The following is a 12,061-nucleotide window of genomic DNA, read 5'->3' on the forward strand; positions in this document are numbered from 1 at the left end:
AAATATATCTATCGGAGCTAGAAACTCATTTTCACTTCTACTTGAGATATTAATAGACATTTACTTTTCGATCTAATGTCTTTCGGAAAATAATTAGCCTCTAAATCCAAACTAGACAGACTGGCGGAAGTCAACACTCCCAAATAAGATATAAACTTGAACTAGGATTAATTCTGATAGATTGCAAAACTACGTAACTATCGACGTGCATGGTACATTTTAACTTCCTATCTAGTTAACTCGTGCAAAACAAACATGAATACAAGTAAATACTTGCTTACACAGAGGACATCTTCGCTAAAATTCAGCCTGAAAACATCTTCAAAAGGAAATATCAGCTCTCCTGGTGCTAGTAGATAAGGCTGAGCTGGGGTTGATATATCCAAAAAAAACCTATTTACCAAACCTTCCTAGGAAGAAGAGAGGAACAATAAATTTTATAAATATATTTTGCTGTCACATTGTTTTTATTTTTTTCTGTTCTCACTTTCTTTCTCCATCAATACCATTACCAAACTTTTTCCCTCTCTGAAAAATTCTCGTGCTCTCCCTCAAATGCAGAATTCCGAATCTTATTCATATCATCAAAATCGTATTTCACCTGCATATCTAATCATCGTTTCCCCGGGATTTCTATATCTCCTGGAGAAAGTTAGAAAATTGGAATTTTTTGTTTTTGTTTTGTATTGATGATTCAATTGAGTTTTTGTTTTCATTAAGAATTATTTATAATTATTATTATTTGTATGGAATTCATGGTGAAAGAAAGAGGCGGAGGAAATTGTGTGAAAACGAAGAGTAATAAACTTAATCTGGGGGATCTGGTTTTAGCTAAGGTTAAAGCAGGATTTCCAGCTTGGCCAGCTAAGGTAATTTCATTCTTTTTTGCTTTTAGGGTTTCTTGATCGTTTTATTCTTCATTTTTTTTTCTTTGTTAGGTAGATTTTTAGAATTGATGTTTGTATCATTGAAAATTCCAATTTTAGAGTATGTTTATAAATAATTAGGGTTTTCCTTGATTGACAAAGATTGATTTTTTTGTTGTTGTATGTTTTTTCTTATTCATTGTTATTGGTGGGGCAATTTGTCTTTTGGAAGTATGGTTTAATGTTTCTACTTTTGTACCGGTCCCTGAGATTATTAACGTTCTTCTGAGGAATGTAGATATATATTTACTGATGTTTGTGGAGTTTATGGAACTGGCAGATTTGCCGGCCTGAAGATTGGGAAAGAGAACCTGATCCTAAGAAGTACTTTGTTCGATTCTTTGGAACTGCAGAAATGTTAGTGTTTTTACTTTATGTTTTTAGCATAATATATGTTGGCAGAACAATAGCTTTTGATTTCCTTTTAATGCGGATAGCATGATACAACTAAAGATATTTGACCTTGTATTGGTTATATCAATTTTTATTCCAATTATATCGATGATTAATACTAATCCATTTGTTTTTCCTTTCAACGCAGTGCTTTTGTTTCGCCAGCTGATATCCAGATATTTAATAAGGAAGCAAAGAAAAGAGTTGTATCGAGCCTCCAGGAAAAGCCTGTTCAATATTTCGAAGCTGCTGTTAAGGAAATCTGTGAGGCTTTTAAAGAAGTAGAAGCAAATTTAAGTGGAAACAAGAGAATTATGGAAAATCCCCAGGAAAGATTATTCTTATCTGAAGAGCAAGCACAACTTAGAAATGGAAAGCACAAAATGGGTACTGCTGAAGATTTATACAGCGCGAAAAGGTTGAAACATGTTTCTTTGGGTGATAAAAGTGTTGTGAAGACAGTTGTTAAAGGAGATAAACACATAAAAAATAAACTGTCCTCGCCAACCGTTAGAACTAAAAACTGTGTGGTATCAAGAATCGAAACATGTAATTTAGTATCTACACCTGCTGGTGATGAGATTGTTTCTACACTGAAGCACCGTTGCCTGGAATTTGATGCGACACCCAATTCAAAGGCTCAAGCTACTCCAAATACAAACAATAGAAAGGCGAATAGACGGAAAAATGGCATGCCCAGGCCTGACTGTGATACTCCTGTTGCCCAAGTCCACTCAAGGAGGAGATTAGTTCATCAATTCGATGAAAGTGATGACGAAGAAGAGTGCCCAACTCAGCCGTGTACCGGATCTTCTAAAGAATTGAAGGATGTGCTTCCAAATGCATTGGATTCTGCTCATAATATTGATAATAGCCAAACTCAGGAGGATACTGGAGAGTGCAGAGTAAAAAAATTGGTGTTAGGGGGATTGGAGAATATTCCGAATCCGACGCAAAATGGGTCTGCTATCCCATGTCTCTCCCCTGGTCCTGTGAGAATTGAATATCAAGAAGCATCCTCTTCCTTGGGATCGGAAAATAAACACACCATGATTGGGGATAAAAATTTAGTTGGGTCACTCTCTACAACCAAATCTGTAGAGCTCAAAGCAGCGAAGAGCCAGCAGAAAGCATCTGACGCTTCTACACCCAGGAAACTTCAGCGCGGGATAAGTAAATGTTCAGGTCTGACCGGCAAGAAGAATCAAAATCAGTCGGCAGATAAGACAAATAGGCCTACCAATTCAAGTGATAACTTGAAAATTACCTCAAGGCCTAATCCTCAGTTGAATGGTTCCATCATCGCTATAGAGCAATCTGTGGGTCCAAATTCAATTTCGCCTATGAAGCATCTTATTGCTGCAGCACAGGCGAAAAGGAGAGTGTCCAACTTGCAATCTTCTACCCATGATGGTGCTTTTCCCTCGACTGTTCTCAGTGCTTCTACAGTTCAGGGGTCGAGCCCAGTCCCTGCGAAAGGAACGCATTCGGCGCTGTCCGTCTCTAGCACTGTGATGCATACAAAAGATTTATTTGCTAACAGAACTTCAACATCCCCATCTCCTCATAACCATCACATCACGTCACAACATCAAGCTGATCCTGGACCTGAGGAGGGTAAAGTTGGTTCCCGATCCCGGGCACCTTGGGAGTCATCCAGTGGTAATACTGAAGCATCCGTCATCCGGGATGCTTTTGAAGGAATGGTAGAGACATTGACAAGGACAAAGGAAAGTATTGGGCGTGCGACCCGTCTTGCTATTGATTGCGCAAAGTATGATCTTGCCAATGAGGTAAAAGCTTTATGTCGTCTACCCCTTCTTATTTGATGCTTTCTAAGTTGGTTGTCTAAATTTTAGAGATAAATTCTGGAAAAGTGCATGCTGAAGCTAGTACTGACATATCATGTACTTGAAAAAAAAGAAAAAGAAACCGATGAATAAATATCATCTCTGCTACTGGATTACTATAACTCTGTGGATGGTGATGTTTAAAGCTGTCTGTTGTATGCAGGTTGTGGAACTTCTTATCCAAAAGTTGGAGAATGAGCCAAATTTTCATCGTAGAGTTGATTTGTTCTTTCTCGTGGATTCTATTACACAGTGTTCACATGGTCAGAAAGGTAATAAACATGCTCAACCATGCTTTAAAATTGTCACATAGATTTTGGTGCCTTTCTGTGAGTTGCTTTTTGAACAGTGAACAATTAGTCTGGCCGTTTTTTGACACTACTGCGAGCAACTTTCACTCCATAACGGCCTAAAGTATTAATATTCTTTATTTTTCTGATTTTTCTGTAGGAATTGCTGGAGCTTCTTACATTCCCACCGTACAAGCAGTGTTGCCGCGTCTTCTAAGCGCTGCTGCTCCACTTGGATCTGGTGCTCAAGAAAATCGTCGCCAATGTCTCAAGGTAGGTATAGCAGTTGATATACGAGCATGAATTATACTACATGGAAGAGGGTGTGAAGTGTGAATTTTCGTGTTTCTCAGGTTATGCGTTTATGGCTTGAGCGGAAAGTCCTACCTGAGCCGCTTCTTAGACGCTACATGGATGATATTGAAGTTTCAAAGGACAATACAACAGCTGGATTTTGTCTTAGACGGCCATCTCGAGCTGAGCGTGGTGTAGATGATCCAATTAGAGAAATGGAAGGGATGTTTGTTGATGAGTATGGGAGGTGTGTAATTTCTTTTGGTTTGCAATTATCTTTAGGGGGATTGGATCAGCTCCTTCAATATGCTATCTTTTCCCAGTTATTGCTTGCGTTATTACTTATTAGGCACTCCAAAAGTTGAAAGTTTATGATGAAGAACATAAAAAAAGTAGTTTTTACTAGCCCTCTAATATGTATTTATTTGGCGATTTCAGCAATGCTTCTTTTCAGTTGCCTGGGCTTTGTTCTTCTCATATATTTGAGGAAGAAGATGAGGAATATCTCTCTACCATTGCGTGTGAGGAAGATGCATCATCGCCAGTAGAAGAAGTCACCCATAATTTGGACGAAGACCAGGAAACGCATGAGCTCATTCCAAGTGACGGGCGTCATTGCGTATTGGAGGATGCTGACGGTGATTTTGAAATGGAAGATGTTTCCTGTCAACCAGATGTTGAGGGGACCATAGTCTTCAGCAATTCTTTTCTAGTGGAATCCCAGGCAAAACATTCAGGTAGCAATTTTGAAATGCCTCCAAGTAACTCAACCAATCCCCTGCCTCTTTTTTCGGGTTCTCCTCCATTACCTCTAGATTCCCCACCTCCCCCACCACCTTTACCTCCTTCCCCACCACCACCAGCACCATTGTCTCCACCACCCCCTCCACCACCATCTTCATCTCCACCTATACCACCACCACCGCCATCATCGCCACCTCCACTTACACCTCCTCCACCAACAGAGCCATCGCCGTCTCCAGTTTCTGAAGCTTTCTTGCTATCCCAGCAATCACTACCGTCATCATTGAGGCCTCAGCCATCATTACCATCTTCACCCCCATTTTTGTCTCCACTGACTCTGTCTGAAGAGTGTTTTACTCCTCCAAGTGTGAACCAAACAGCAGTGCCATTGTCATTGAGACCTCAGCCATTGGTAAAATCTTCTTCACCTTCATTTTTGGATCAACTAGCTCTATCCGAAGAATGTTTTACGCCTCCAAATGAATCTCAACAATCACCACCATCATCATTGAGATCTCAGCAGTCACTAGCATCGTCTTCACCACCATATTCGAGGCAACTAGCTCTAAATGAGGAATGCTTTACGCCTCCAAGTGTATGCCTCTTGATTTCTATTTGTTGATAATTTCGATCATGAATGTACAGATGCTAACCTATTGTTCTGCAGAGAACCCAAACTCTTCCAGTATCTAGAAATGCTCCACACATTCGTTTAAAGCACGAGATGTTTTCACAGCATTCACCTCGCATAGTCACTAGGGATAATCAATCTGGCCATCTTTTAAGGCCTTCCGTGTATCGGCAAGGGGACATGTATCGAAGTGCTCAGGCATCTGATTCAAACAAGCAGTTTCATGCAAGCAATATATCTTATCCTCGGAGACCGTATCAGTCTGCACCCCCTGTAAAAGTCTCATCTGATCGTGCTTCATACACGAAGCCTACAATGCAGCACCATTCACAGAAACATTACCCCCATCCATATTCATATGACTCCTATTCGAATGGTCGGAGGCAGCATGCTACAGATGAACGGTGGAAGGTGCCTTTAAGTGATCGTAATCCAGAGAATCATAATAATTCAGTTGCTGGAGGGAGAGTTCTGTCACGTACTGCAGCACATGTGGTTCAAGAAGGTATGCTGTTCTTGTTTTATTTTCTTATTCCGGTCTTGTACAATTGGCACGGAGCATGACACAGATTATAGGTACAACTGAACTTGAGAAATTTTGGGTGTCTTACGTGATTATTCTATCCTGTCTTTTGGCATCACATGAGAATTCTTTAGTGCACAGGTTAGGAAAAATTCTAATGGGTTTTATGTGGCAGGCTATTCGCGGTCTCTTCCTGAAAGGCCGTGCAGTAACAACAAGGGATTCCAACTTGTTATCCACAATCCTACTACACCTGGGACTCGCAGAACAGGTCAGTGTAACTTGAGCGCTTCTTAGATAAATCTGGAATATTTCCTTTTGAAAGGAAACCTGCTCAATGTTTGTAATTCGCCAGGTCACGTACCATCCAAGCTGACGCAATCCAGATATCTGTACTCGTAAATACTAAAACAGCATAAAAAATTATCCTGTAGCTTTCCGGTTAGTTCTCCTACCCCATGTACTTTTAAATTAAGTTGTGAAGTTGGCTGCAAATTTTAATCATTAATAAATGATAATGTGCATCTGCTAGTTAATTTTGTTTGGTTTCTCTTTACAAGAACGTTTTTTTTGGTTCAGCAAGACCCCTGAATTATATAATTACGAGAGGGTCCTCTATGGGTGCACAGTGCCATAGGAAATTATCTACAGAGATTAGCATTTTGTTCTGTGGACTAGTAGGGCAGTTGTTTACCGTCCATTATAGTTTTATTCCTGATGACCAATGTCTTTGTATTTTGCATTTCAGTTTTCATGAAGTAGGATGTTCATGTACTGTAATGCTTCAAAAAAGGTGTAAGCAGATGGATGAACAAACCTAAAAGATGGTGCGGAATCTGGCAAACGCTCCTAGACTGTATATGCATACTGTAAATTGTTCTTGGTGACTCCGTTCGGCAAACTTCATTGCTAGTGTAAGACACCATCTTTAACTTTGACCAAAATATTTATCTGTCTTTAATGATCTATTGCTTAGTTATTATAGAAAGTTTTCAAGCCATCGTTGATTACTGAGATATACATGTTCGCGTACCTGTTGGTTTCTGTTACATTTGACTTAAAGTCTTAAACCATGTAGTTGTAAGACACAAAAGGCCATCGTTGGTTACTAAGATAATAACATATAAAATATCCTTTATGAGAACACTACAATTATTCATAGCAGAAGATCTTATTATAATAACCTGAACAGTCTAGTATAAAACCTAAATGATGCGAGCAATAAAGGTATGCTCGTTCTCGTTCTCCCACCAACTGTATTTAGTAATAGAAGAACAATGGACGTGATTCATGCAGGTCAAGTAATCAGTGTCACCCCCTAAGCATAAGCAAAAAACGTATGTGTAACATTGGGTAAAAAACAATAAAATATTTAAGCATTAGTGTTCTGGATGTAGGAAGCTGAATTCATTGAATTGGAAATTCAAAGAAACCAACTGCCCCATGTTAAGTTTCATCTCAACTTTGATCATTTGTTTGTAACAAAATACAACAGCCACAATGTAGGTTGCTGCAATATATATATATATATAGTTGTTGGCTATGATTTACAATAATTAATTAACCAGTAGTTTGAACACAGATAATCATTCAATGGTTTTTAGGTTCTTAGGTCATAGTTAGCTGCATATAAACTATGAACCAATATGATTGAATTCTGCTTAATATCAAAAGCAGTAATTTATTGTATCTTGTGGCATTTCATTAGCTGTCAACTTATTCTACTTTAAATAGAGATCTTGTGGTTTTAAATAACAGGTATTGTCAGCAACAATGATGTTCTCTAAGTTGCAACCATCTATAGGTTTTCGCTTCGGATGCTGTTGGAGTAACGTGCGGAGCTCCATGTAAATTGCTGCAAATGTAGAGGTACACTTTAGAAAGCCATGGATTCCTTAGAAATTCTGAATTTATTAAGTTAATGTAAGATAGTACATTAGTTATTATACCAACCATTAATAACTCCATCAAAAGAACAATTTCAAACTTCTCTCAACAAAATTAGTTCATACCAAATTTTGAACCGGCAACAGTTTTAGTGCTGTTAGTGCAATATATATATATATAGCAACATAGTAGGTTATTTTCTTTATTCCACGTGCTCTGGGTTTGAGTTCACAAAAAAGATAGGAGAACTCGTGTGTATGGTGGTACTGCGATCTTCTTTCTCATTTATTTGGTTTGCCGCGGATATGGGTATTATGTCATCTCGTTGAGTTAGACCGACTCTCGAGTCAGACATTCCGAGAAAACAAAATACAAACCATCAGGAACCTGACTAAGGCCCAAGTCAGATTTAGAGCAAATTCAGCTAATAGGCACCTAAATATCACATTTGTTTGTCAATTATTAGATTTTGTTAATCTGGTTTCTATGAGAAGCCTACATGAGGTTCCGAAACAACTGTGAGCTTTTCATTTCCTACAAAGACTCCTGGATTTAACATGAATTGCTCCTTTCATTTGCATGACACTAATTCTGGTTTTTTGGGAGGCCAACCATTTAAGCAAATTGGGTTTTGTTCGCATGGAGCCAGCTGGGAGAGGTAATACACATTGCGTCCAAGAATATGGCCATTGATCTCCATTTCATAATAGCTACATTTAGTCAAAAGTCTGAAAACCGTGTTGAGGGATTGTCCAGATAACAAAGTGGATCTGGATAATCTTTTAAATCTCAACCATCAAGCACGGTCCAAACTGACCCAAGGCTGTTTCGGTTCCCTCAAATTTAATATCATCCATCAAAATGCGAGCAAAAGATGGCTTCTGATTCAAACTAAAGTAAGGGTACAACATATGAACCCTTGGGATTGCCCGTAAAATCTCCCCTTCAAGGTAAGTGCCAGTTTTGCCAGTTTTTTATTTTGTTCTTTCTCTCTTTGCATAGTGGAGAATGTTTAAGCTTGCCAAGCTTTAGGCAGCTCTTCGGACTCCAGCTTGTAATCATACCCACGATTGGACTCAAAAATTGTTTAGCTATATTCCCAAGGATGATGTAGGTCTGAGAGGCCAGAGAGCTTCTTTTGTCGTTTGGGTCCAGGATGGAGAGCAAAAAAAGGATGTCCATACGTGAGTTCAAATTTTTGATCATAAAATTCAGTCAGGCTATGCAACTGATCTCAATTCGCATTGATGTTCATATAAAATGTCCGTTTGAATTGTGCTAAAACCAGCTTAAAACAACTTTGTAATCTTGAGAGATAGGCTTTCAACTCCATACCCCAAATACTCTTTTGGCATTTGCAGGAGTCTCGAGTCCAGACCATGAATTGTAACCCAAACCGAAAGGAAAATATGCTTTTTGGCTTTCGAGATTCGGCAACTTGTCTGACCAGTACTTTGGCCATGACTTCACAGCCCTTCTCTGTAGAGGGTAAATAACTGAGGAAGACTCTGCCTTTCCAAAAGTCGAAAATGTCACGTGTCCTCATCTGATATATTTTTATTTCCGTGACCAGATTATGAGCGTTGGATCAAATCCTTATAGCAAAGCAAAGATCCAAAAGATGCCCGCCCACCCATTGCACCAAGAAAGCTCCGTGAGATTCAATAATTCTTCCTCCAACGGACAGCAACGTCCCGGTCAGATGTTTGACGCTTGATCAGGACAAATCTGGTTGAAGTTTTCAAGATCGATCTTAAGATTTTGACAATTAGTTCAAGAAGAGAGAGAGAGAGAGCTGGGATATCAAACCATAACACGGGATGTAGCTCAAATGGTAGAGCGCTCGCTTTGCATGCGAGAGGTACAGGGTTCGATCCCCTGCGTCTCCATGAGTTTTAAAATGAGAACATAATCTTCCAATTCAGACAATTACAGACAAGAAATAATAGCATCAAAATTTAACGAATAGTTTCAAATTTAATTTTAATGCTCTTTCTCGGTTGTGTTAATAATCTTTATGAGAACGTCTGAAACTATCAGAAATAGAAAATCTGTATCAAAACCAACAAACGCAGAAAAATGATAAACACACTTATATTGTCTACTCAGCTGTTCTTGCAAACACCAATAGGAAACGCATACCTGGAATGCAAGTTGAAAGGGCAGAAACGAAAGCAAAATAAGAAACAAAGATTTTATACTAGGGTCTTGTGAGAAGCTATGGCTTTTGGTCCAACTTTTTATAGAGATGCTTGGCCGAGAGAAATCAGGAGTATATTGAGAATTAGTCTTATTTATGGGAATTTTCTTTTTCTAAAAAAATTACTCTACGGAAAAAAAAACAATCATAGTTTAGAGATTTTCTCGTGATTTTATTTTATTTTTGGGATTCCCAGTAATACATTGAAGGCTAATTCTTGAGGTGGTAAAAAAATTTGAATCATCACAAAGAATAATTTCATGGTTCCATCGTCGCTATAGAGCAATCTGTGGGTCCAAATTCTATTTCGCTGGAGCATCTTATTGCTGCAGCACATGCGAAAAGGAGAGCGCGCGTCCAACGTGCAATTCCTATTCTATTTCGCTGGAGCATCTTATTGCTGGAGCACCTATGACAGTGCTTTGCCCCGGACTGTTCTCAGTGCTTCTGATTTTTCTGTAGGAATTGCTGGACCTTCTTACATTCCTATTGTACGAGCAGTGTTGCCGCGTCTTCTAAGCACTGCTGCTCCACTTGGTGCTAAAGAAAATCGTCGCCACTGTCTTGAGGTAAATATACTACATGGAAGAGGGTGTGACGTGTGAATTTTTGTGTTCTTGGGTTTTGCGTGTATGGCTTGAGCGGAAAGTCCTACCTGAGCCGCTTCTCCGACGCTACATGGATGATATTCAAGTTTCAGCTAATTAGTCTTTTTTTTTTCTCTTTCTTTCTTTCTTTGAGATAAGTTTTGGTATCGATGATTTTAGGTCACTGTTATTTACAACAAAGCCATTCAGTGATTTAACCGTCTTGGCGTTTTAGGGGCGATCCAAAAAGAAATTATCTATATTGTCCGGTGAAGGTAATTATGAGGTATCTTAAAAGTAGAAATTATCTATATTGTCCTTCATTTTTATACAAAAGATTTACCCAATATCCTTTATTTCCGTGATCATAATATTCTTCCTTCTCTATTTTACTTATTGATTTTGTTTTTCATCGTGTCACATCCATCAGATAAATTTTAGGATTAATTGTTTAAAATTAAAACCCAAAATTCATTAATCTTAAAGTTGGAAATTAGAACATCAAAAAGAAAATTCGAGTTAAACAAACAAAACGGATAAATGATAATAGTTATGATCCAAAATTAGAATTTGATTGCTTGAAATCAAAGAATTGATCGAAAATTTTTCTAGGATTTACAATCGCCGAAACATAATTGAATTTAATTTTAACCATAGATTATGGTTAATGTTCTTAAGAAATGAAAAACATCAACCATAGTCGGCGGATAAAATAGATTGTTATCTACCGATTATCTTGCGTCAAAAGATTCAATTTTTCTGTACTAAAAACTAAGCATGATTGGTAGATAAAATCCACCAGTGTCTACCGATTGTACAATCGGTAAATAATGAACATCATGAAACTACCAATTGTGAAAATATAGAGAAATTCAAAATTATTTTAGTTTTGAAAAAATTATATTTGGGGCTACTATCATAATCGGTAGATAATGAACATCACAAAGCTACCGATTATTAAAAAAAAAAAAAGTTCAAAATTTTATTAGTTTTGAAGAAAAAAAAGATTTGGGGATACTATCACAATCGATAGATAATAAACATCACAAAATTACCAATTATATAATCGGTAGATAATGAACACCACGAAACTACCGATTGTGCTTCTCTATTGGAGCAGAAGAGTATAATCAATAGATAAATTGATCTGTAGGACATTAATGGCGCTGAATGCATTCAGTCGTATCTCTAATCGTTATTGAACCTTCAACATGATATTCTTCGTGATGTTTCCCACCTTTTTCTTCGTACTCATCCATTTTTGTTATTGGTTTTAGGTAAACCTAGTTTTCTCCCACTTTTTTTTCTTCTTCTTTTCTTCTCTAAAGCCTTAAACTCAATAACTCAAATGATTTCCTAACACTAACTATATAATGCATAACTGCTGATTAACACTAATTGATCAAGGATAGACTAGCCATTACGAAAAATGTGTGTATAAGGGGTCGGTTATACTTCTTAGTGACCTATTTTTTTCTATCAATAGCCCCAAATTGCCCCTAAAAACGCCAGGTTTAACATACACAGTCTGATTTGATACTAACCTTTTTTTAAAAAAATCATCTCTTTCAAAAAGCTCTTCCACCAGCGACCATCGTACAAATCTGCAGTTTATCATTTGTTCTTCATTCGACCATCAAGAGTTCGACTGAACCAACAGAACACCCACCAACCTTATGTAAACATCTTAAAATCTTTTTAACTTTCCCTTTCCAAAATTATCAGCCATCAAATAA

At 37.9% G+C, this 12,061-nt stretch overlaps 1 protein-coding gene and 1 non-coding gene across 7 annotated transcripts; both read left to right on the forward strand.

The window, feature by feature from the left end:
- The first annotated feature begins 459 nt into the window (after window positions 1-459).
- On the forward strand, window positions 460-9,447 carry LOC113275266 (ENHANCER OF AG-4 protein 2-like). 6 transcript variants are annotated; one of them, XM_026524737.1, is made up of 14 exons: window positions 460-869; window positions 1,207-1,283; window positions 1,468-3,112; window positions 3,333-3,441; window positions 3,620-3,732; window positions 3,813-4,000; window positions 4,192-5,092; window positions 5,165-5,633; window positions 5,827-5,922; window positions 6,007-6,092; window positions 6,400-6,565; window positions 7,410-7,520; window positions 8,188-9,026; window positions 9,112-9,447. In XM_026524737.1, the coding sequence occupies exons 1-10, from the start codon at window positions 747-749 to the stop codon at window positions 6,051-6,053; spliced, it is 3,768 nt and encodes a 1,255-aa protein (XP_026380522.1). In that variant the 5' UTR covers window positions 460-746; the 3' UTR covers window positions 6,054-6,092; window positions 6,400-6,565; window positions 7,410-7,520; window positions 8,188-9,026; window positions 9,112-9,447. The 6 variants fall into 6 exon arrangements, with proteins under 6 accessions (XP_026380522.1, XP_026380523.1, XP_026380524.1 ...); XM_026524738.1 differs by having other exon boundaries at window positions 8,188-8,488; window positions 9,112-9,433; XM_026524739.1 differs by lacking the exon at window positions 8,188-9,026 and having other exon boundaries at window positions 9,112-9,415.
- On the forward strand, window positions 9,355-9,427 carry TRNAA-UGC. The gene has a single exon. It is a non-coding gene; the product is annotated as a tRNA-Ala (tRNA).
- Window positions 9,448-12,061: the final 2,614 nt, after the last annotated feature.

This window comes from Papaver somniferum, chromosome 4, assembly GCF_003573695.1.
Source record: "Papaver somniferum cultivar HN1 chromosome 4, ASM357369v1, whole genome shotgun sequence".
Classification (NCBI taxonomy): Eukaryota; Viridiplantae; Streptophyta; class Magnoliopsida; order Ranunculales; family Papaveraceae; genus Papaver; species Papaver somniferum.